The 24,977-nt window shown below is 40.3% G+C and overlaps 6 protein-coding genes and 1 non-coding gene across 11 annotated transcripts; 2 read left to right on the top strand and 5 right to left on the bottom strand.

The window, feature by feature from the left end:
* Window positions 1–1,332: 1,332 nt before the first annotated feature.
* On the bottom strand, window positions 1,333–4,734 carry LOC129584646 (uncharacterized). Its single transcript, XM_055476898.1, has 10 exons — window positions 3,989–4,734; window positions 3,565–3,616; window positions 3,444–3,495; window positions 2,858–2,879; window positions 2,688–2,764; window positions 2,547–2,629; window positions 2,366–2,483; window positions 2,125–2,158; window positions 1,966–2,052; window positions 1,333–1,748 (listed from the first exon to the last, which is right to left on the bottom strand). The coding sequence occupies exons 1-10, from the start codon at window positions 4,112–4,114 to the stop codon at window positions 1,503–1,505; spliced, it is 897 nt and encodes a 298-aa protein (XP_055332873.1). The 5' UTR covers window positions 4,115–4,734; the 3' UTR covers window positions 1,333–1,502.
* Window positions 4,735–6,044: 1,310 nt separating this feature from the next.
* On the bottom strand, window positions 6,045–10,009 carry LOC129584481 (protein ERGIC-53-like). Its single transcript, XM_055476651.1, has 13 exons — window positions 9,695–10,009; window positions 9,579–9,635; window positions 9,404–9,501; window positions 9,232–9,339; window positions 9,107–9,168; window positions 8,698–8,797; window positions 8,454–8,630; window positions 8,137–8,225; window positions 7,630–7,871; window positions 6,927–7,044; window positions 6,706–6,868; window positions 6,430–6,530; window positions 6,045–6,370 (listed from the first exon to the last, which is right to left on the bottom strand). The coding sequence occupies exons 1-13, from the start codon at window positions 9,861–9,863 to the stop codon at window positions 6,334–6,336; spliced, it is 1,521 nt and encodes a 506-aa protein (XP_055332626.1). The 5' UTR covers window positions 9,864–10,009; the 3' UTR covers window positions 6,045–6,333.
* A 348-nt stretch (window positions 10,010–10,357) lies between these two features.
* On the bottom strand, window positions 10,358–15,242 carry LOC129584480 (catenin alpha-like). Its single transcript, XM_055476650.1, has 7 exons — window positions 14,955–15,242; window positions 14,094–14,450; window positions 13,515–13,724; window positions 13,272–13,445; window positions 12,704–12,907; window positions 12,295–12,621; window positions 10,358–11,999 (listed from the first exon to the last, which is right to left on the bottom strand). Exons 1-7 carry the CDS (start codon window positions 15,051–15,053, stop codon window positions 10,674–10,676), a joined length of 2,697 nt encoding a protein of 898 aa, XP_055332625.1. The 5' UTR covers window positions 15,054–15,242; the 3' UTR covers window positions 10,358–10,673.
* A 1,498-nt stretch (window positions 15,243–16,740) lies between these two features.
* On the top strand, window positions 16,741–18,100 carry LOC129584625 (ctenidin-1-like). Its single transcript, XM_055476863.1, has 4 exons — window positions 16,741–17,070; window positions 17,308–17,433; window positions 17,514–17,570; window positions 17,696–18,100. Exons 1-4 carry the CDS (start codon window positions 17,022–17,024, stop codon window positions 17,914–17,916), a joined length of 453 nt encoding a protein of 150 aa, XP_055332838.1. The 5' UTR covers window positions 16,741–17,021; the 3' UTR covers window positions 17,917–18,100.
* A 71-nt stretch (window positions 18,101–18,171) lies between these two features.
* Window positions 18,172–19,297, bottom strand: LOC129584624 (calcium and integrin-binding family member 2-like). The gene is made up of 2 exons (XM_055476862.1): window positions 18,930–19,297; window positions 18,172–18,791 (listed from the first exon to the last, which is right to left on the bottom strand). The coding sequence occupies exons 1-2, from the start codon at window positions 19,083–19,085 to the stop codon at window positions 18,378–18,380; spliced, it is 570 nt and encodes a 189-aa protein (XP_055332837.1). The 5' UTR covers window positions 19,086–19,297; the 3' UTR covers window positions 18,172–18,377.
* Window positions 19,298–19,589: 292 nt separating this feature from the next.
* Window positions 19,590–24,027, bottom strand: LOC129584622 (exocyst complex component 1-like). 5 transcript variants are annotated; one of them, XM_055476857.1, is made up of 5 exons: window positions 23,489–24,027; window positions 22,909–23,416; window positions 22,004–22,371; window positions 20,546–21,779; window positions 19,590–20,391 (listed from the first exon to the last, which is right to left on the bottom strand). In XM_055476857.1, exons 2-5 carry the CDS (start codon window positions 23,325–23,327, stop codon window positions 19,782–19,784), a joined length of 2,631 nt encoding a protein of 876 aa, XP_055332832.1. In that variant the 5' UTR covers window positions 23,328–23,416; window positions 23,489–24,027; the 3' UTR covers window positions 19,590–19,781. The 5 variants fall into 5 exon arrangements, with proteins under 5 accessions (XP_055332832.1, XP_055332833.1, XP_055332835.1 ...); XM_055476858.1 differs by having other exon boundaries at window positions 22,909–23,631; window positions 23,738–24,027; XM_055476860.1 differs by having other exon boundaries at window positions 23,738–24,027.
* A 243-nt stretch (window positions 24,028–24,270) lies between these two features.
* Trnal-caa (transfer RNA leucine (anticodon CAA)) lies at window positions 24,271–24,376 on the top strand. The gene is made up of 2 exons: window positions 24,271–24,308; window positions 24,331–24,376. It is a non-coding gene; the product is annotated as a tRNA-Leu (tRNA).
* The last annotated feature ends 601 nt before the right edge of the window (window positions 24,377–24,977 follow it).

The raw sequence follows: 24,977 nt of genomic DNA, 5'->3' as shown, positions 1-24,977 counted from the left end.
CAATAGTTTGAGCTCGAATTTCGTATCCTCAAAGTTTATCAAAATTATTGCAAGCGCTTTTGTGTTTGATCAAAAAGGTTGGGTTCGTTCATCATTGAATCGTTCTGCTATACATTTCGCCATATGCAAAACTACGAACGACCGTCGAAGCCAAAATCTCATTGAGTAAGGAGGTACATGTTTTTTTCTTATTTCCACTAGAAAAAGCGTGGTTTTCACTAACGGCTTGATGTTCAAAAAGTCATTAATCATTTTTCCATTAGAGCTTACAGATAAAGATACAAGCCGAAGCATTTATCTCATCATATTTGAGTCAAGTTTTACAAGCTGCGATTACGAGCAAGAAACACAATGATCCGTCCGCACACCGCTTGTGTTGTAGCAAACTATTGACCATTAATCTTAACACAGTAAGTTTTACTGCAAATTGTCATATAACTGTCATAGCATTCAACTGTATGCCGAAGAAAATTAATTATCAACTATTTTCTTAAAAAAACACTTAAGTATAATGTGTACAGGAGCTGCCTTGTTTCCGCCTTCAGCGCGGTGCATGTGCGAGCACCAACGCCCACAACGTGCCGAAGGTGCTCGACCGGGTCATTTACATGCCCGGAAGGCCAAACGTCTTGAAATGACAAACTACGTTCCCGTGCAATGTTCAATCATCTGCTTCTTATGGTTAGGTTAATCATGTTATACTGACAGATACAACTGTTTAAGATTTATATTTCTAGTTAAGCGCATTAATTGTTCAGAATTCACTGCATTATAAACCGCTAAGAAAGCATTAAAATATTCATTACGTAATAGTACCGCAAATAATTAAGCACAAATGTACGGCTTATTCCCCTAGCTGACTAAATGTGCCACATAAAATCAAATAAAATATGCCGTATAATTAAAATCATCGCAGTAGTTTTGTCCAAGGGGTGCGATAATGATAATGCCAAGAAGCAAATTAACTTGAAATGCCATCCTCGAGTTGCTCTATGCAGTACGCATACTATAATTATTTGTTAATTAATTGTTATTAAATATTTAGACTACAAAAATTTGCTTACATTATTTCGTATGCATTGTCTGAATAGCGCTACAAAGCATGAAACTTTGTTGTATAAATAGAAAGTAATGGATTAAAGAAAGAAGGTTTCAGCGTCAATAAAAATTCATTTCTGGATAACCCAAGGCGGTAAATTTTCAGTATACGTGAGTCATGGAAGCGTTCGAAAGTTCAGCAATTAAAAGACAAAGTTCAAATTACTTATAAGCAAACGGTTTAAGTAAGCATTTTCATCAATTCTCTGATCACAGAACAATTAATTACCGTTGATTCTGAGCTTCTGATACCCATAAAAATACGAAAAATATGAACAAATAGTAGGGTAGGTATCATAGTCCATTACGAATTCACACATTTCGAAATAAAATGTACTAGAAGCACGTACACTACAGAATTAACAAAATGTAGGAACAAGCAGTCGAACAAAAACGTTAACATTTTACAAAATAACAGGTGCCGATGTGCTAAAACCGTCAAATCTGTTCGATTCAGTTAGCAGTTTACTGGTGGGTTGCCGGAAAAAAGCAGAATAGTTCTTTGGAATCTGAAGTGAAGCTAGCGCGTCCTGATAAAGATCGATATCTTCGTCTTCCGCGTCTACCGAGCGCTGAATACGTGTTGGCGGGGGAATTCTACCAGCTCCACCAAACCCAATTCGGCAGCACTGTATCCATTCTATATGCCACTGCAAAGTCCAAAACTGATAAGAGTTTCTGACAGATCTTCTCAAAAATTAAAATTATGATTCCGAATCGCTTGTGGCAGTAAATTTTTACATATATCAGTCTTGTAGATTGCGGTTTTGTTGTTACAGCTCTTGGAATTATTAAAGCTATCGTGCTATACAAAATGTAGCGATCGTGTACTGAACGGTTCATGGCTGTCAGAAAGGTCAAACGTGCCTCAGCATCGTATGGGTTGATCTTCTTCGATAAACCCGTCATAACATAGCCGCTAGCGCAGTAGACAATGATATGTTGTAAAGAATCCTGTAAAATGCAGATTTGTAATCACGAAATAAAGGTGACAGGCCAGCGTATGCAATAACACTTATTACTTACGTAGTATTCCCAGTACTGGTCATGCGTTGGCATGCTGCAAATAAGCACATTAAATTATTATAATTGGTAACACGCGCATATCAACGGTTATGCTTGTTTTCAACGTTAACGCTTTAGCGCTATAGCTATATATTAACTTTATGTAGTCGCTCAAGCGCAGGTTTATTGTTACGGTGATTGGCTTTTGCCGAATTAAAATTACTAATTTGCTGATTAATTTTATAATAATATTCTGACATACTAGTAGCAACTGGTGTAATCAATATAATATCCCGGTGGCACTCTGCAGCATTTATACAACTGACTATCATCCAATCCCTTTCGGAACACCAGAAACTGCAATTCGTTGTCCCAGAATCCTGCAAAAAAATAACTGTCAGCGGATGCACCGAAAGCAAGACAATTAGCTACTAAAGTCAGACCTGTAATAAACGAATTCACACTGAGTTGAATGTGCTGAGGATTGAAGCAAAAAAATTGGGACGTGTAATTTCTGAGGAAGCATCTGCATAAAAAAAAGTTTTATACCTTACGCCGACAAACAGGGAATCTTGCGTTCTTACATAGGATAATAAGGGTACATTCCGTTTGTGGGCGGTTTGTATGGAAACATAAATTTGCACCAAACGGCTTCAATTTTCTGTGAACAAGCAATGGTCAAATGCAAGTGCGCGGGTTCAAAACATTACATCCAGTATTACACAGGTGAGTTTTGAAGTGAATCTACTCGTACCTGAAAGTCATTGACCCAATCTCTAAAAAGTAAAAATACATTGCTAGTTTCAGCATAGTTGTGTGCAGTAAATGTAAATGCAAACTGTATCAACGGCATAATTAAAAATCGAAAGCATAGACTGGGAGCATCCTTTTTCAAATTCGATCGGCATAAAAAATCGAAACGCAACAGAAAATAGAAATACGAACACGAGCTTATGCACCGTATAAAAGTTTTATTACGACGTTTGCAGCAGCTGCTCTTGCATGTTAGTTCTCAAATCATGGAAAGTTATGAAATAAGGCTGTAAAAGTATTACTGATGACAGAATCCGAAAGTCATCATAGATTCATGATCACAACCAACAATTAAGCCTCAATAAGCTACTTTATATTAAAGAAAGCAACGCAGACAGCGAATGTCAAAAGCCATCACAAATCTTGCTAATGAATAACGACCGTCTGCTAGAGAAGTAATAAAACACTGCAGATCACTACCTCATAAACTTATGCTGCACGGGGTTATTAAATTATCCTTTACCGGTATTAAAGATAAGCTAAGTTAACAAAATTGCCAGTCAAAGCTAGCTTTTTGTTAAACTTACTGTATTCCGACAATAGCTTCTCCATCAAGACATTCCACATGCCACTTTCGATCTATCAGAACGTTTTTTTGATAATGAGGCGTTAATAACTGTGGACCAGTACGATATTAGTAATCCCCACCTGGAGCTTCTTTTCCCGAATGCGCATGGAAAGTTTGTATTATCGTATCCCCCTGGAAAATTGCAGCTGGTTACTGTATATAACACATCGCTAGGATGTCTTACAGAACTACAAGGATTTTTTGTGGTGCTTGTCAATATAACGTAGCAGTTTGTGTAATAATAAAATTAAATCAAATTATGTCAGTTGACGGCATGCTCATGCAGCTGAGCAAAAACCCAAGTTTAATCGTATCACATATGCACTTGTTTTACAACTGCAATCTTAATTAGAAGCTATAACCAGAGACGACGTCCAAAATCCCAAATTTCATAAGTGGTTATACATTTATAGTATGTCAGATTTACTTAGACCATCAAGAGATTCTAATTGTATGCCTCGTATTAGGAAATTATGGAAACAGTGATTAAATGCTGATACTTACAGATCCGTATGAAAGATATGTTCCATAATACCGATTGGTACCGAAAACGGGAGTAACAATTAAACTGATCCATATAAATAATACCGACCGGAAAAGATAAGCATTTAGATGGTAAAGATTTAACATTTCTTAGTATCAGGAAGAGCGAAGTTGGAAAAACTGCTCTTTTTTGAACAGATTGACAGTAAACTCTTCGTGGGGCAAAGTTTGCCGTCACTCTGCTACAATGACAATCATTTGGACAGTAGGATATCGTCGAATCTGATGAGCATGACCTGACATTAACCACTAATAATCATCGGTGCCGAGGTAGCTTATCGACATTGTCGGCACCGGCTGTGATGATTAAGGATTTTTAACCGTTAATTTTTCTGACAATTTCTAATGCGGAAAATTGTGCCCGTTCTCACGCAGTCACAACAAACGCCGAATTTAAGCAACGATGGAGATGAATAGAATAAAATAGCGCCAGCGTTAAACGAATCGAATTGCCCCTAACACGATCGCTATCACAATCTGTATACCGCGCAATCAAAGGACCTGCATACGGCACAGTACAGTATACACCTGTAAGCAGTACAACACAATACATAAAAAGTCAAACAATATCTACAGTAATGTTAGATAGGCTAACGAGGATGTTATCATACATATAAAGCGACAATAATACATCATCATCATGTTATACCCAGTAGAATTCACACACAAATTATCTGTGCAGTTGAATAAAAAATATGCCGCATATTTCTTTGGAATATTCTCTCTGGTTATGTTGTATCCTCAAGCACTAGCTATCAAATCAAGTTCAAGTTCACTGAATGCTCAGACAATCATACAATATTATATACTCGTACATTTAGACACTGTACGTTTGGTTTTAACAATGAAAAGTAGTCATGTTGTACGGCGCTGGCAAGTCAGTTCCATGCTGTCACTATTCACTGTACACTGCACCGGCACACCGCACACCCCTCAAGCCGCGTAGGTGCTGTAGAAAGCAATTCTTTAAATCAGTCAGTTTTAAAATCACCACGTCTTAAATAATCCATCTGCAGTTTAAAAAACGAAAAAATCTATACCGACTACCGTACAATTCCCGCGTTTGCGCAGCTAAAATTTTTCGATTTGGTCGTTTTTTACCATTTCCAAAAAAAAACTGGACAGTCTGCGGTGCCCATGCCCTTATCCTCGCATGCATCGTTTAATTGGTCCTCAATTTATTACAGTCATAGTGCGATATTCAACTGTGCAGATATTTAATATTTATCCCTAAACCAACCGCAAACCCTATTACATTACAGTAACCCTCGCTAATTTTGGGCCGTGCTTCAGCTCTTTTTTATCCTGTAAACTGCGTTTTGTTCACAATAATTGTTAGTAGATCCGATGAAATCAAATGAAAATTTTTTACTTCAGGATGCGCTATCGCCAGCCATCACAATCCCACAACTTTGAGTTTTTAAAAATTGTCCCTTTCCGCTGGTGATTAGAAAGCTAGATATGATTGATGTTTTACACATTATTTGTGTAGTCCAAATTGTGATATTGATAAGCTCGATTTTTACCGTAGTAGCGTTGTTCCTTTTATACCTTGCAGAAGATTTATAGTAGCTGAAGTCGGCATGGAGATGCTTATTTACTTCCCTTATTTGCGCGATACCAAAAAGACGAAAACAACAACACGAATCAAATTACTCATTGGAACTACACCGATAGTCACGCATTATGTTCTTCTCATCTACGCAAGACAATAGCCAATATTCGTATCAATCATATCTCAAGTTTACAAGTACGTACTGTTAATTAGACAATCACAAACCGTTATTCAATCAGCATAGGTTAATAAGCAGTTAAAAGTGTCGGAACAACTCATCACCTACCAAAACTGTCGATTATTTTGTCACTAATTCTTCATCAAATCAAGGCAATCTATTTCCATTTTGACGGTCATGTTGTTTGCTTCTCCACAGTAAACCGGATAAAGATTTTGTAATTACGCTTATCTTGACAACCATCACACTAATCTTCAGAACGACACCCATCAGTATTTAAAAAGACCTGATCTTTTATTTTATTGTTAAACACCATCCGCATACAACAGTCACAATTGCTGAGTCGTGCCGAACCGACAATCTACGAATGACCTGAGCAAATAAATCAACCGATAAATTAAACAGTCATTTTCCATAAAAGGTTAATGAAACTTAGAGAGATCTTTGTTTTCCACTGCCGAACGTCTTTGCCTCTTACATGTAAAACATTTAAAATAAATAATTTGCACGTAACACCGGAAACACCCATCAAAAACGTTAAAACTGAATTATAAAACACAATTAAAAAATTCTTCAGTAAAATTTCTTGCTCTTGCTTTCGTTAGATGACCTAAAACATGGGGCAGTTATAAAACAGAAAAAGACTATCCAATACGAATCGATACTCACTTTAAAAGATTGTACCCGACATATATAACCGTCTGTATAACAACGAACGCTCCAAACCATAATGTACTTAGGCAGCTCTGTTGAGGACACGTACTAATGGGCTAAAAAACAAAGATACCGTTAAATAAATTGAAGGCATTACCCAAAGTATTTTGTTCAGTGCACTTCCATAAATTAGCATGCGGCACGATGTATGATAGTTTCCATTTTAATTTTCTTTCACGCATTGCTGCGCTGTTCTGCTGGTTAAATTTAACACAATTTTATTCCGTTTACCTGGGGTTTCGCCAAAATTGCCATAGTATCCTTTCGGACATTATTAATTGAATCGCGTATTTCCGTCAGGGGCACTTGGCCAGCTTGCTGATAACTGGCGGGATTGGCGTTGGACGCTTGCTGCAAATGGCCTATCCTCGTCTGAATGTCAGCAGCATAATTTCTACAACGATTTCATGATGACAATCACTGAACCAAATCCTAGGAAAAAGCTAAATTACTTGACTTCTCGCAACGTAGTTTGTAATTCCTGTTGAGTCCTTAGCAAGGAGTCCACTTCATAACGTCGTATAGAGTCAGCAGACCCTGTCTGAGCTATCGCTGGCGTTCCACTGGACACTGAAATAGTTAACAAATAAAAATATAAAAGATAATTGATGCCCGCTCGACAGGTAAGAACAGCAGCGGAAATATCAGACATCCGTATCATGAAATTTTGGAATTCAATCCTATAAAAGTATATCCAGTACGCTTTAGCTGTGAAGGGTGACAGGTGAAATAACGCACACTTTAGTCCAAAACGCAGTACCCGATTACACATTTACTGGTTACAAACATATCCAGACATGGCAGTTGTTTTCGAATCAGCTACCTAGAGCTCTATAAGCATAAAAACGGCTGAAGAGAAGAACGAAGAAACACCAAAACTAACACCAGAAACTATTTTAGCCACTGCATCTCACGCTTCGTTATTCACTAGCGTCATGAAGTAAAAGTAAAGAAAATGGTCGTGCGGCGGAGAAAATACCAACAATCTCCAAACTACTGCATTAAAAAAGTTGAAGTACTGTAATAAACCGGATAATTTACTAGTCAAAGAGTAAAGCTACAAGCACGTCACTAAAACGAAATAATACTATTACAAAATTTACAAAGTAACCGGTCCTTTGTAATCAAAATGCAAGTATCTGTCGTACCATTTACCTGGTTGCTGGTTAAATTGACCGGTTCCGGAATTTAATCCAGACACTGCTGATAAAGTGCGTTCCTGTCGACCAATAACTTCGTCGATGCGCCGATTCAGTTGCTGAATAGCCATGTGAATGTATTGTTGGCCATCAAAAATCTGGCGCAGCGCACGATCCTGAGGATTCTCAAACTGTCCCGGACCACCAGATTGTTGCTGCTGCTGTTGGGCTGCCTTTTCGGGATGCTGCTGCAGATACCTATCGCAATAAAATTTTCAACAGAGACCGAGGGGTCATATGTAATTTTTCTACTTGTAGCAATCCAAAAAAAAATTCCAATAGTCTGGCAAGACATCTAAGAAGAAAAATACTCGTATATCTTCACTTGAATGGAATAGTCTACTATTGTCCGATATAACAACAGCAATATTATCTTACGCGTAATATAAGGAAAAATGAAAAGTACATATATCGTAGTCAAAAATGCAAGTAATGTATATGTCGTCTGAAAAAAAGTACTCACTCTTGACGCTGCTGCTCCAGTTTATCATTGTACTCCCGAAATTGCTGCTCAAGCTTCTGTCGCTCCATCTGGGAGATTTGTTGGCTTCGCTGCAAATAAAATTACTGCATTTTGTGCAATTTCCAACCACTTGCCACATGACATGGTAATATCGTACTGGCACTACTCACATAAAAAGAATTTTATTTACGGTACTTCTATATCTCACACAGCCAGTCATATTACAAATTCTTAATTCACAAGTAGGTAAAATCCGTCGACTTTCAAAAAGAAGCGAAAACAATTTCTACAATATTTTAACCATGTTTGGACCGTACTTCGAGAGTTTGATCGTGGAGACTTGTGGAAACAAACGAGAGAACGTCATGATCATCCGCCAATCCACCTGTAGCAGCGGATATTCCAAAATATGCATTTCGCGGAAGGAAAACATTCTCTGCACGCAGACAGAGTTCCGGGGTTTCCTCAGCAGTTAAACCGTTCGTCATCAAGATCTGCAATTAGTAACCTTGCTTAATTATGACAATATCAACCTTTTAATTCATTGTCGAAGAAGTTTACCGTTAGCACATTCCGGTAGTACTCCACTTTAACCTTGACAGGAAACGGTTTATTACGGAAGTCGCGCAGACATCCTCCAAGCTGCTGATTTACTCCGTCGCTAAACAAACCACACGAAACTGACACATTTTTTACGTTTTATGAGATAATTATCTTTGAAATACATAAAAAACGCAATGAGAGGCGCAATGAAAACAGTAAAATGAAAGACACAGAGCAGAAAAACAGTGCAACTAATAAATACATTTTAAAAACTGAATTTTGTAGAAAAAATATCTAAAAATTAAAGTTCTAAAAAACCCATAGAAACAAATGAGAAACGACGAAAAAGAATAAAAAAAGAGAACGACGAGAAAGAAAAAAAATAGCGATAAATTAAACACATGTTTTCTGCTTCCAGAGGACTTACGCGTCATGGTCGAAAACTTTGGTACCGTCGTTCAATATCACGTAAACATAAGGATTATTCATCTGCAACAAGACAACAAACACCGATGATCAATCCGTGTACACCGGGGATTCAAAAACACTTGCTTTTCCGTCATTGTCGAATGAATCGAAGAAAATCCCCAGTCCATTCCAAGTGGTTTTGCTCCCAAATGCATCTCCTTCCTGCATCCGCTCAGTAGCATACCAAAAAGCCTAAAATTAGCCATAAAATAGATTTCCTGTCAACAGTGCGAACACTGTGGTCGCAGATGCATACAAGCCCATCAGCACCGACGCGACCGCTTCCAGAAACCCTGAAGTTCATCTCCACTTCCCACCACTCGAAGTTCACGGGATTTTTGGTCCACATATAGCCTGCCAGATAAATATCATGCAGAAACATATTCTGCGATTTTCGCAAAATTTCCTGATCATTTAACCGATTAACGCACCTTTGCGCGCTTTCAAGGAAGGCGCCAACCGAATCTGATCATCGCTGGCAATGGCATCTGCGGAGTGCAACCATAAAAATAACGTGATAATCAAAGATCCGGAAGCGGTCACTTACGGCCTCCAACATCCCAAAACGGGACAGAATTGTCCTTCAATACAATATAGGGTCCTTTAAAGCTGTATTTGTACTCGAAGCGCTTATACTGCGTAGTCTGACTGATCACCAATCTGGCAACCAGATAAATACTGATCAAGCGGAAATTTATTATGGACAGCCAAGCCATTTTTCCAGCCACAACATGCGTTCGAGGTTTCTGGATTAGCTCAGCAAATCAGCTGGAAATATTTTTCAGGTGCAATATAATCAGGAACGAAAAAGACGAAGTGCACGCGCACACGTCATTCAGGTTAAAAACTGAAGTCATGCTGTTCGCGTTTTATACCTGCAGTGCCGTACGTTTACCGGCCAGGCTCAACAAATACAAGGCCACGTTGTCCAATCCTTACCTACAGCGATCAACCAATCAAAATTATGATTTCTAAAAATTAACCTATTAACGGCAACATACTGCCTAGAAGGTGTACTAGTACCGTATTAATTTTTAAAACGGAAATTCTACTTTTAGTAATTTCACCTGCCCAGTCAAACGAATCTTGAAACTTTTCAGACTTTGCAGGAATGTTGATAAATCGTAACCCTTTCTTGCGAGTGTTTAAAAATTTCCAAACTTTGACATAAGTGAGCTGACAGGACAACGCAGTGATAAATAAAAAACAATTTCTATTTCAAGTTTTTTATAACAACAACTGATCTGGAGTCACACTGGATACCGATTTGAGTACGTATAATCATTAATCAACAAACATAAAAACAGATTCAAATGCAACAGATCAAAAAGTGGAAGTCGGAACGGAACGTAAATGTAAAAAAGGAAGAAAATACAAGCAAAACCGGAAGTGCACTCGATTTCAGTCTCCAAGCTGCCACGAGTATCGAGGATTACAACTTACATGCATAAGGTAAGTACACCGCACACTGAATTAATTAGGTAGTTAATTTACAAGCTGGGTGTTTTAAAATGGAAGTGGCGTATTTAAACTGCATCCGCCGGACTCTGGAATTCCGACAGCGCCTTGATTGGAGCTACCGTCTTTTTCTGCGATCCACGCCGCACTTTGGCCTTACTTTCTTCTGGTTTCTCGCGCTTGACCAGAGGTTTCTTATCAGGAGCACGCATTCGCCATACAATAATCGGGGAGTGAATCTTTCCGCCCATCTTGCTTGTGTACTTCGTGCTGGCCACGAAACTAGACTTCACGGTCAACACCACAGCGTTCATGAGATTTTTCGCGGCTTGTATCAAAGATGTAGCGCTGTCCAAACCGGAAATAACCATTTCTCCTGAGATATTCTGCACGTCAGCCTTCACTTTAGTGGTAATATTAAGCTGGTGACAATACAATGCAATTCGCTGCAAATAAGCCAACAAATCCTTTTTCGTGCTAGACTCCGGGCACTGGTCAGCGATCTGACGGGCTAATTTATCTAACTTGGTTCCCGCTTCTGAAATCTTCTTCGCAGCATTGATGACATCCATGGTGGTTTTCAATGGTCCCTTCCCGCGGGTAAAATCCGTCATTTCCATCATAATCATACACATGTGTTTAGCCAGCACGATAATATCATTTCCCGTATCGTCCCATTTGGCGACTTCTTTGTCAAACTTGCTCTTCTCGATCTTGAAGATCTCCACTTGTGCCGCAATCTTCTGCTTATCAGCTTCTGGCAGTTGTGTCATTTGAGCACGGGCACTGCTGAGATCAGCCACGTCTTCCCCGGGGCCTTTGTGTCGGGTATCGTAAATTTCCTCTTCCTCCCAATCGGACTCGGATTCGATTTCCTCCGCGCTTCTGCCCATGAGAACTGTCTTGCGCACTTGCCGAATTCCTTCATACACCATACGAGCAGCTTCAATGAAGTCGTTGTCGTTAACGGCCACATGATTACCGCTGTTAAACGCATCCACGGCCACATGCACGCGCTGGGCAAAATTCAATATAACATGATCTCGCAGGATGCCGGTGGATTCAATAACGCGCTTCGTATAAATACCGGGTTCGTAGTTTTCCATTTCTGCCTCAACAACGTTACACACGCGCGCCGTACGGCCACGAATGGCACCGGCAGTGCGGTCCAGAGTATCGGCATCGCGCTCTTGCAGAGCCAGTACACATTTATTGACGTCTTCCAGAATGTGACTTTCTGAGACAGCCAAGAAATCGTCGATCGTAGTAATATCGTCTACGGCCTCGGTCAAGACGCGCACCTGGCTTTCCCAAGACTGCTTAAAGGCGTCCATATTTTCCTGGGCAATTTTCGATTTGGGCCGTTGCGAAAGGATTCGAGCGGCATTGACCACCTGCAACCGAGATATCAGATGTGATGAATTCGCACTGTAATGGTCACGAGCTGTCTGAACAATAAAAAATCATACACATTCGTCCGTATTGCACTATTGCGGTACGCCGGTATACAATCGAGGACAAGCGATTCATTTGATCGATATCTCCCATTTCCGCTCGACAAATAAGTCGCCCAAACATAACAGCAGTCAATTAAGAATGATGCAACATGACTTACTAAAGTATCGAGTGGTAACTGGCAAATACACAGAAAGTGACATGCACATGGAACCGCATCGAGTTCAAACGCACCTGTGGACACAAGGCTTCAATCTGTGATGCCGCGTAACGCACCATCCGGACGCCTTCCTCCTGGTTGGACATCCTGCAGGCCAGATGCGCCACTTCCACCAATTTGTAGGCATGTTCATGGAAGACCTGTGAATACTCCTTAACTTCGACCTCATCGCCGGCTTTGGCGGCCTCAATCAACACCAACAACGGTACATTGGTCTCCAAAAACGAATCAGAGACATGATCAACAACAGCTTTGCGCAACTGTCGTCGCAGATCGCGCGTTTTCCGAGTTAAATGCTCCATGGCATATTCCAAGCCTTCTGTCTGCGTACTTCTACCCATCTGCAAGCCATGAAAAATAACTTATTATGAGATGATCACAGCAGTTCATGCGACACAGACAATGACAAGTAATTAAACCCACATTGTCCATATATTGAGTCAGCAAGTCTTGCAGAGCTTGTCGGACGGCATTACATTCCGCCACAATGCGTTCGCGTCGGTCGTCGCGGGTGCATGACGAATCGGCCATTTCCGCCGCTCGCCTAATAATACTTTCCAGTTGGGCTTCCAGCATTGGTCGGCTGCGCACTTCGTTATACATGATCGGATCCATAATAACGCGTTCCTTGAAGATCGTAAAAAAGAGCTTAATTATAAACATAACTGCACTTCCAAGGACCGCTACGTATCGCTTTAAGTTTTTACCCTGCACAACATGCATGACCACCAAAGCATTCCATACGATTTGACCATTTAATGCCAGGTGTCAAAAAATAAATTCCAAAAATGAGATAAACAGGGAGTGGAGCAAACTTTTTAGTTGCGCCATAACAGAAAAAGTAGGCAGCTCCGCTTTTCACCGTACGATAAAACAAACCAAGAAACTGTCAATATTAACTTTTATAAATTTAAAACGTAAATGATTATTCGTTTATTTCTCAAAGTTAATTTCGTTATAATGTTAAATAGTAAAGAGTTCATGGCCTTACATCAAATTCATCAAGCGCAGCTGCCAACTCCCCTGGTCCTTCAAATTGCACTGTACGTTCTTTGCGCCTTCCCTGCGCCACTTCGCCAATGGTTCCCACTGCGTCGACCACTTGGTCCAGCACAAAGTCGCGATTCGATCTGGCTTCCGGCAGCTCTGGGTGCCGGACATAGGCCTACGCAATTTGTCAACAGACCGTTAAGCAACCCATTGTCAACCAGCACAAACACCGCCAAGGCGCTACCTTAGAGGCTGTCAGTAGCATGACACTGTTTTTCTTGAGTACAGCCCGCGCTGAGGCAAGATCATCGCGCATGCCGGCATCCATCAGCTCTTTCTGTCGTAGAGCCGCTTTCTGTGTCAAGTCAGCCACATTCAAATCAAAGGCTTTGTAGTGTTCGACAATCTCTTGTTGACTTGTTGCATTCCGAAAGCGCTCAAGGTTGGCTTCCACCTAAACATCACACACATGCCGTGCTTGATTACAGCATGCATTACAGGTTAAAATAACTCAGTCGAATGTTTTAATTTGAATGGCCTTGAAATTAAAAAATTAGTGATAAACGCACGAGACTGGGCATACAAAGCCACACTTTGCTTCCACTTGGTAATTGTAAACATAAACAATATTATCGATTCTTCCGTCATTCTGCATAATTTTCACAAAAGTTATCAGTAAACTTTATTTGCCTAACACGATAACAAGAAAATAAACGAATAACATTCCCACAACGCTGCCAATAAAAAACCTTATAACACATTTATCGATTGCGACGGGCAAAATCGTGGGGAAATAGAGCGGAATTTTTCAGTTACTACTTACGATGCGCAAAGATTTGAGAAGTTTGCGAACATCGACTTCGTCGGCCAGGATCAACAGTCGGGTAACTGCAGACAGAAGCGAGCGTGCGGCACGCACCATATTAGCGCGTTTAATTGACGAGCACGGATCAGTGACGAATTCACGCGATGCCACGCTCATCACTTCACCGCTTTTGCGGACATCATCCACAGCCGCGGTTAACTCCTGTTTCATCTCCACATTGTCCCGTGCAATTTGCTCGCCTTTCGCGATGAAATCGGAAGTGGCGCGCTCAACAGTGGCAACCAAAACTGGTCCGCGTTTTGATCGGCCGGGGTGATGGCTGGGAGAGCCTTTCGCGTTCACCAATGTGGTTACCTGGAAATTTTTAGGCTTCATTAAAAACACTAAGTTCCCAAAATGTATTGAAAAGTCAGCTAAGGCTATTTTTTGACTGCCAGATAGAAATGTTAATGTTTTCATATCTGATCATTCAAATAAGTAGTAAAACCACGAGCGCATTTTCTGCAAGTTGCTGACAAAATTAATTTGACTTTTTTGAGATTGATTAATGAATGAAATTATGGAAGTTGCTATTGGTGTAGTTTGTATAGCATAAAAAATTGAGCAGTAAAAGTGAAGGCGATTGCACAATAGGGAGCAATTCCTTTTGATCCATCAGAAGTTCAGAACGATCGCGCGATGCAGCTATTTAGTACTTATTTACGAGTACATGCGACTTCACCACTGTTTGGTACTGTATACGGACCGCAGATGCGACAAAGTTAAAAACCTACTATTCTTATCAGCTATAAATGCAACTGAGCAACTGCCTTTCCGAATACAAAGGAAAAAGATCTTTAACCGCTCGTGCATGCTTACTTGAATAACCAGAGGTTCCAAAGTTTTCTCAACAGTCCTCGTTCTAATCTCTAGGCTCTTCGGATCCCATTTAAATACAGATGCAGCCGTGGCCGACATTATTTCAATGTAGACTCCTGCAATGCAGTCTCACATTCACACAGAATGCTCATGTGCTTGTTAATTCCACTAAATTTCGTAGATGCGGAAACATGCGAATTATGACATCCCCCAGGGATTACATTGTGGGGATAGTATTAACGATTTTAAAGCATAAAAATTAAAAATACTTAAAAAAGGACAACAACATTCACACGCTCAAAAGTTAATGGCATCGCAAGCTCACAAACGGTAAACCATACGATGCCACCGCGAGTAGTAAGGGCCATGCTGCATGCTGCTCAGATGGCGCCAGTGGGCAGTGGTCTCTTAACAACTTAGTAACTGCGCACAGTAAGAACATGTGCCGAACATAGGTAATACTGATTTTATAATTTTTATACTAATTTATCTATGTTCCGGTGCGCGGTCTTCAGCGGTCGCTTTATTGGCGTGAATTAAACTTTTTCAAACTTTTCCAAATAGGAGGTATCCAAGTGTTAGCAGTAGCACATTTACAAATACCTCATAAGACTTAGTCTAATTATTGTCTAGAAAATAAATTCAAAAAATTTTTTAAATAAAACACTGAGATTTTGAATTCTTTTGCTGTCTTCGTTTTTGTTCTTTAGCGCATACTCAATGCTTAATCTATTAAAATGTCCATAAAAGAAAAGTAAAACTGTTATAAAAGTAGTATGTAATAACACCGGATCGGGTAGAAGCTGCATTATTCCGCATACCATGATGCATGAAGAGTATAAACGTTCTTTTTGTTCGTTGACCTTTCCATTCCATGTAGTAACTGGTTAATTACTACACTTAACAATATCGATTTCGAAGATATACTGCAATACAATACATCTATGTTGCAGTGTTAGAATCCAGAAATGACAAATAATTTTTGAATTTCGACATAAATATGATGGTGTTTTATTAATGAAAAGCTAAGCATATCATAATACACATTATCTCATTAGTGACAACTGACAACAAAAATTGGTTGATGTGTGTCAAGAGCTCTACAAGTCTTAAAGTATAATCATCATACATGCAGGAACAACTAATGTTAGATTAATTTCTGTTGGCACAATTATAGTCACATGAGCGTCATGTCCTTCTTGAAGGAGTAAACGCTAGACCGAACTCTAAAAAATCTTTAATCTTCCGAAAAATTGAATGGCGGTGTAGTTTCGATGACCCTTGTCATGGTTCGTGTTGTCCATAAAATCTTGCTCGCGTTCGGTAATCATGATGTCATCAGTCTGCGATCCTGTACCCATTACCTCTACATCCGGTACGTCCACTCACACAGAGGGATTGACTAAACCTGCCCAACATCTATCATTAATTATTTTATAATTCCGTTGTTACATATCGAATATTTTTAGAGTACGGCGCCTGACAGCGGCAGTATTACTCGACACAACCAAGCTCGATGACAGGCGATGTAATAGCATGCACGGTCATATAATAATTTCTGTCTTAGCAGAGCTCGTACCTTGAATTTCCGAGTACTCGGCTGTAAACAAAGGACAAGGCGCTTCGTTCCGGAAGCAAAAGGTGTTAGACATATCTCTATAACAATATACAGTATTTAGTGCAAGATGTACGTAACGCCGAAATTATAAGCACTTTTGAACGTGTATGATTGCGAAATATGTAACTGGCATTATTGTAGGTTATAAAATCAAAAATATATAACATGAACAGCATTCTAGTCCAAGGAGAAGTTGATCTGCAGCAAAACTTCTTTGCGGATAAATCAATCATAGTTTCCGTAACATCTTATACATCCGTATGCTCTATCTGTGTAGTAACCGAAAAGATTACTGTATATCTGCTCCAACTTTCCGGATATTTGTGCTATTCGGCTTCCGCGATACAGCTTTTAAAGATTCTGGATTACTTGTGAATAAACAAGAAATCGACCTCCGAAAATTGATATAGAGGTTAAGCAAGGCTATTATTTGCTGCTCTTCTTTCGATATGCATCCTTGTCGCAAACTTCTTGCTGTTGTGCTGGCTGTATCGTCCGGTAAGTACCTCAGCACTTGCATAAGAGTATAGTGTACGTGTTTAATAAATTTCAGTATCGTGCAAAACAAATGTTAAACGACAAATTGTATTAGATTGTATTTTTGGATTGTGCCGGCAAGACCGCCACATGAATTTTAATTCTCATGAATTTCTCAATAAGTAATGTTTTTTCATACATAGAAATTGTATAAAATTGTACGACAATACTGTTGAGTGATCTACAAGAGGATTGCAGTATTTGGGATCAGTAACGCCGGTTACGGCGGTGGAGGCTATGGTGGAGGAGGATACGGAGGAGGCGGCGGATTCTATGGTGGTCTGGGTGGTCTCGGATTTGGAGGGCTTGGTCTAGGTGGACTGGGTACAGTAACTGCTGATCAATCTCAAAGCTAATTCCAGTTTCCAGTTATAATTATATACTACGTTGCTGGGTTAATATAGGCTTTGGTGGATTTGGATTTGGTTATCCTCTGATGGGATATTGGGGTGTTCCTTATAGTACGTGTATTCTAAAAGCGTTATAATATTCTCTTGTTCTTTATTTGATGACAGTTGTAGTCGTTTCGTTATTTTATGCCAGTGCAACTGATGCTTTATTATAAAGCGGCTTTATACACCTGCAGGTTATGGCTACGAGAACGCCTATGTTTCCGGGTTCGGAGGTCCATTTCTAGGTGGCGGATTCGGTGGTCTCGGTGGATTCGGTGGCGGTGGATATGGTGGAGGAGGATATGGCGGCGGTAATTACGGTTCAAATGGCGGATACGGTGGCGGTGGCGGTGGAAGCTACGGAAACTCTGGTAGTGGATACGGCGGAAATTCTGGTTACAGTGGCCGGAAGTAATGTTGAACCGTTATGCGGTCGAACGCTGTGTTAACTTGGATTAAGTTCCTAAGCGTACAAGTTTTATACTACTGTGGTTTAATTTTGTAATTTAATAAATTTTGTTCGTCGCACTTGATACTTGCAACATACAAGAATTTTGTAAATTTGGAAAAAGAATACGAGCATTTGCGTACGCATATATGCCACCACGTGTCCAGTTACTTTCGGCTGTTACCTACTGAGCGAAGCAAAACACGACACCAAATTCTTAACAATAATATCAATGTTGATTGTCGAATGAGTTTCGCATCCATTGCGGTAACTTAGAACATACAGAGTAAATTTGTGCACTGGAACACATGTTTGGTAGTCTGTAACGCACAGATACCAACTTACCGGTATGTTATAGTTAAGATATTTGACACGGGAATAAATACGGTAAGCATCAGAGATTTTGGATTGTTTCGCTCGTCAAATTATTAAAGGCGGATATGAAATGTTAACTCAAATACAGCGGCTTTTAAAACAACATTTTCAAACTCCGAAAAAGATATTGCCGAATTATCATCCATATTGCACTCTTTCATAACGCTCTCCGCAATCTTGGAGCGTTCTTCGTCGTCAAGGTTATCCCGCGTCATCGCTCGCACTGTCTTTTTCACATCCGAAATTCCCAGAAAACCGTCGTCGTCATAATCATAAATTTTAAAAGCGTAGAATGCTCTGTGCTCTTTTGTAGCTCGTTCAGAAAACACGGAAAACATTTCCAAAAAGTCGTTGAACGATAGATTTCCTGAACCATCCTCACTGAACACCGCAAGGATGCGTCGTTTGAAAGGGTTTTCTTTCAGTTCCGGTAGTTGTTCCAGGTCATCCCGCGATAGCCGGAAATTCTGATTTAATTAAATTTAATTAATGTCCAAATCTCCATACTATTACAGCAAGTAAATGTTCAAAATCAAAAATGGTTTCGTTGACATTGATTATCTGAATGACATTTTTCTGCGTTAAAAGTTTAGCCAATTAGTTACCTGAGCAATTTCGCGCGTCATAACCATAGGAACATCATCCGGCGCCAAACTTTTAAATCTTCTGTATATGCTTAAAATTTCGTTACGATTGAAGTAGGTCACATCTTGATATTCTTCCAGCTGCTCCTGTGAAAAAGTCACAACCGCATTACCCATCTTCTAGCGCGCAGATTATTTTAGATTTGCGGATTTGTAAAACAATTATGTCATCCATCCGAGCACGTTTGATTCGTTAAAATTTGATTACATTTTAATTAAAGCATACAGCGGCAAAGCGTGCCACGATTTTGCCGAAAAAAATGCGAAAAAATGGAACCCTAAGGAATTCAGAACTGTTTCGCAGAAGGAACTGGCAATGAGTGGCAAGTAAACATGTATAACTTGGGAGCAGTGTCGAGAGTAGCATCGACATAGTTCTGCAACAAAAGTAAACATCAAACATGTCTCCGTCTAGAGTAAAATCGATATCAAATGGACCGACCAACAGGCAAAATTATCCAATTAGTTTTCTCTACTATTTTCCAGGTGCTGGTATAGTAGTTACTGCGGGTGCAAATAATACCAGGAGTATGCAAACAATAACTCACATGGTTGTATTCCAGCAGTAATTTGCTTCCACCAAAAACGCTCGTACAATCAACGTATCGATCTAATATATTTACTCACATTTCGTTAATGCAAAAACTGTCAACCAACAACAGCTCAAAATCACACAGTTCTACAAATCTTAAGGCCAAAGACCACAACAAACCGGGAAAGTTGTCTAAAGATAATTGTTTATAAAAATTTACCGCTTTTATCAGAAATATATTACTAAACAGGAACGTAGCCAAGAAAGACAATATCGAATACCTAGTGGGAGGCCGCAATTTCTTCGAAAATCTTTAGAATATCGTCGATCCCAAAGCCGAAGACAATCTGGGAGTTGGGATAGCATACTTCAATTAACCGCTGATAATTCTGGTACTGCTCGATAAATTCTTGCTGCATATCACGCCAAACAACTTGCAGCAAATTTTCCTCATCACTCAACTGTTTTTCCACCTTCCGGTACAGCTGCTCGAGACCCTTCTTGACAACACTGCGCGGATACATGGCCAGTACTTTGGTCAATTCTGCTTTTCCGAACTGTGTCGTGAACGACACTTCATGTGGCTGAATACCGGTTGTCTGGATTTTAGCGTCGACACCATCAAAAAATACTTGTACTTTTTCTAATGGCTTTCCTAACATGGCTTGAACGTAGCTTTTGCGGTAATCGTTATAGCCCTGTCTCGTATCCCGGCGGATGTCTTCTAGTGAGGCGATCTTTAACCGGCTCAAAATGTCTGACAGGCGATGATAGTTTTCCAAAAAGACAACTTCCCCTGGGGTTTTGCAGTCCTTGTGATTCGCAATTCGGTTAATTCCTTCGAAAATGCCTTGTTTGAGGAGATTGTAATAAGCACGATCCAAATCAATCCTGCAAAAATCCAGGCTTTTCATTTTTCACTGAATGACTCACCCAACATGAAACTCGCCCAACTCTCAATTTTTGAGCTGCACATAATCTTTGCAAAAAGAATTATTTAATTAACAAGAAAGATACTCGTTATCTTAATTATTGATGACCCTACCTTCGCTGTGATCCTTGGAATATATTTTCGGCAAAACTGGCAAAATGCTCGAAGTTACAAACAAAAGGTAGCGGTCCAAATCGAGATCGTTTAGGAACCTTGGCATTCAGAACGTGAGACACCTGGTCGCGCATGTAATTATCAAAGTTCCTCTTTAAGGCAATCATCATTCCACCATAACACTTTCCGAGAAATGGGCACTGCGGTTCCATATCAATCAAAATTTCATGAATAACGACCAACAATTCCATATTATTTAACTTATTGGCCTTATCGCTGGTAGCCACGACCCCTATCAGCATCTCGTCGATATTCTTAAACAGTTCTTTCAGGCGTAGTTTGAGTGGCGTATCGGATTTATAAACAGATATCTGGGATGCTAAATTTGGCCGTCCTGCTGCAATTGCAGTTCCATCTGCTTTGTCGGCATCGGCCGATGGTGGCTCGTTCTCCGGAGGTAAACCAAAGAATTCAATTAAAAAGTTCTGTTCCTCGGTGACAGATTTGGCAACTTGGCGGAACACTGTCCGAAAATGATCCAGATTTGCTTTATAATCAGCGTAGTCAGATGGCTGGAGACGTATCTCTTCATCCCAACCAAGCCAATATTCGGGATTTAGCCGCGTTGCATTGCTGGCTTCGGCTGAAGTGGTGATGCGAGAACGCACTTTCTCGAAAAAGTCTGTATATTCATAACGATATAATTCTCCCAATTTCTCCGTGTAGGTTTTCGTAAGACTGTCGTACATCTGTGGCAAGTTATCCTTCATCCATCTCACAATTTTTGCATACGGCAACATGGTTCGGAACATCGGCAGATGACTAACCAGAATCAAATCATCCCGTCTGGGAGGATGATTATTGCTATAGGAAACGAAGCTATTGGTTAAATTCTGAATAACCCTGTTTCCAAAGGTCGCTTTCAGTCTTTCCAAGCGCTTTTTCTCATGGTCAACCGCGGGATGATATTCAAATCCGTAAGGCAGTGGAGCTTTGGACACTTGGGACAAAACATTGGCAGCTTCAATAATTTCCGGCAGTTTTTCTTTATTCATCAAGTCACCATCCATCAAGGCCACTCGGTATGTCATGTTAAAGTCCAGAGCGCTCAGAACGGCGGAGATATCCGTAATAAGCTTTTTAACGTTTTTATTTTGAACTTTCAGCTTGTGCCCAGTTTCGTCCATCATCGTCACCTGATCACTAACGGTCCCGACCAAGTCATGATATTTTGCTAAAAAAGAAAAGATACTCGTAAATAATAACTTGAGCATCTAATACGCCAAATCAGCGCCCTCAACCAGACAATCTTGACGACAAAGCGTACTTAAAGAATAAATGATATAATTACCTATTGTTAAGTAAAGTATTCTGACAAAGCTTACGTTTCCAACTTTCCATATTCTGATTGGTAACAACGGGCCAACGGCATCTTAAATTTTTCTCGTCACTACTTACTAATTTTTTGGTCCACTTTGTTTAGGTCGTCCACCGACTGATCAATTAAACGACAAATATTTTCGATGTCATTGTGGGTATTCATCAGATCATGGACATTAGCCGATTCCATCTGGCCGATTTCTTCAGTGAGCTTTTTCATTAATACATCCACATCGTAATCAAATTGGCGACTAAGCTCGAAGACCTTTTCCAAATCCTGCTGTTCCTTTTCCGTTATGTTCAGCATTTCTTCTTTATCTTGGACGAAGGTATGCTGGCTGCTGACCAATGGCATGCCCGCTGGTTTCAGTTCCTGTTTGCTAGCATTACTCTCCAAAACAATTCGAGCTAGCTGGTCTTCCAGATCTTCTCCAAGGCCCACAAACCTACCACAACAGACAAAATCTATTTGGCAACAGCACAAAATTTTACAACAGCTCGTCAGATAAAGTCAATAAAATGGGTGGAATGACAAACTGCGCAGCAATAGATGTGTTTAACACCAGCAAGATAAAATGTCCAAAAAAGGCAATTAATTTTTAGCTTAAGAAGTGAGAATTTTACCAAGTAAAATGCAGCCATCACAAACGACAGTGGTCACTGGTACTTATAAATTTCGCATTTCGCTGGCAAATTTTTCGAGAAACAAAGCTACTTAAATTGAAATTACTGTATTCAGTGTACTGCAGCGGTTTTATGCTATGTAAAATACAACTGGTATAAGTAAATAAAATGAAAATATTGCGTGGATTTTCCGGTGAGTTTTTAATCAAAGCACTGAAACAGTATGCTCATATTATCGAAGGAACGAAATGTCCAGTAACTAAATTACAAATAAGCAACCGAAACACACTTAAGAATTACATATTCCGTATTCATCACAATTTAACCGAAGCTGAGGATTTTGATTAAAGGTGTTTTACCTCAGTTGACCAAGTTGAACTGGATCCGCAAATTTCCGCTGCAATTTTGCAAGTTGAACGAGAAAAGCATTCTTCTCACTAACAGTGGATGCACTCCAGACATAAGTTGCAGGCTTACTTCGCTGATCCCCAAAAATCAGCTCAAAATCCAACGAAGGTTCGCCTCTTTGGCTGCGCCCGTTGATTTCCTTCAGTAAAAACACTGGCCATGCTTCTGGTTTCTTCCGGAATGCTTTTCGATCTTGCTTAACGACGTACACGAAGGCTGTTTCTTTCCCCACAGCCAAACAAAGATAACGGATCCTTTTACGATCGACAAACGGCGTAACCGGAATGGCAAATATCAGCCGCTCCTGATCAGGCGCAAAAACCTGCTGATGCAGAACCTGACGCACTTCGGAATTATCGATGTTAGCCATCTTTTGCTGGACGGTAGAATATGGAAGCGCATCTAGGGAAGCTACATCAAAGGTTCTCTACGAGCGGGGTTGCGGGATGCTTCTACTTTCTGTTGGAACACACAGTTTAACAATCAACAATAAGTTATTATTTATAAATTTTTAACAATAAGAACGTTCACCGATGGCAATAATCGACATCCGTGGACCGTGACTGTGAGCAGTGGCGTTATGTGAGTGATGAGTATCCAAAGTGTTACAAATACGTTATGCCCACAGTCATATTTCAAGACAGCCCGAGGTTCTGAACCTTCAATTTAATTCACTAAAAAATTGTTAAAAAAACAAACTTAACGAACACTAATTGTAAAGTCAACGATCTGTTGTAGAAATAATAGAACGTTTATGCTTCTTTTAGCATGACAGGTTACCAGAAAATAGAAGCTTTCAGCAGGGACAGTGGCTGGGACACCATAGGTATACCTGAACAAGCTGAGCACGGATGAATATCGGCTTGCGACTATCTCAGATTTTTTTTATCAGAATAATGCAATATGTTGCAACATGGTTAGAACACAAGCTGTCTCCCTGGAAATTTGCAAATTAGTAAGCACACGAGCGTGAACCCGCCCATGTTAGCCCAATGGCATCCATGGTAACAAGCTTTTGAGTGACCACAGGACTTTAGGTTCTGCAACTGGCAACGACGACTGGTCTTAGAACACCCGCGTGATCGTGAGGTTTTTAAAGCAGGAAAATTGAATGAGTAGAAACTGAGATCACCGGCGCCAAAGGAGAGGGGCCGAAATCCTGGCTCAGATAGTTATTAGTATTCATGTAACCAAAATAATTTCTTTATGATAAAATAATTTCTTTATGGTAAAATAATTTCTTTCAGCAACGTAGAATACAATAATATTAACTGAACAGTTATTTCCGCAATCCTTACTACATTTTTACCAAAGCACAGATGGCCGAGCGGTCCAAGGCGCCAGACTCAAGACTTGATTGTCTTCCTGGGGACTTCTGGTACTCGAATGGGTGCGTGGGTTCAAATCCCACTCTGTGCACACTTTTTTGCTTTTTTCTTGCTCAGTTTGATTGTTTTTTAGCGTTTAAAATTTAAATCATTTTACTTGTTAGTGAATGTACCATTTGGTGGCTTTTGCCCAGTGAAGCTGTATCTGTATTTTTGTCTATTTGCCGCGAAACGGACCGCTACACGAGTTGAAGTAAAGGCAGCCAGGGCCGTAGCGAGGTCCGACGTATGGGGAGTGCGCAAATTAGCTGCGCCAGCTGCGCCCGTTTTAAAGTTCGGCCAGCGCCCACTGCGCCCTTGGATTTGAAAGCCTGCGCCCGTTGCGCACCCCTATTCCTCGGGCTTCGTTTCAACCCTGCTCCCTTTGGAGAGCAGTTCAAAGTCTACTGTGTGCCTAATTCCCAAATTTACAAAAATTTTATTCAAATTTAACACGGCATTGCGCATGCGCCACGGGCGCACTGGTACCGGCGCCCGTTGCGCCCTTAAAAAATCTCTTGAATTTTGCGCCCTTGCGCCCATACGCCAGTTTCGGGCGCAAAATAAATTCACAAGTTAGCCGAGGAGGGGGGTGCGTGCGCCCGTGCGCACCCCCCCTCGCTACGGCCCTGAAGGCAGCCAAAAGATCGGAG

The sequence above is a fragment of the Paramacrobiotus metropolitanus genome, unplaced genomic scaffold, assembly GCF_019649055.1.
Source record: "Paramacrobiotus metropolitanus isolate TYO unplaced genomic scaffold, Prichtersi_v1.0 Parri_scaffold0000014, whole genome shotgun sequence".
NCBI lineage: Eukaryota > Metazoa > Tardigrada > Eutardigrada > Parachela > Macrobiotidae > Paramacrobiotus > Paramacrobiotus metropolitanus.
This window is presented reverse-complemented; position numbering and strand designations above follow the sequence as displayed.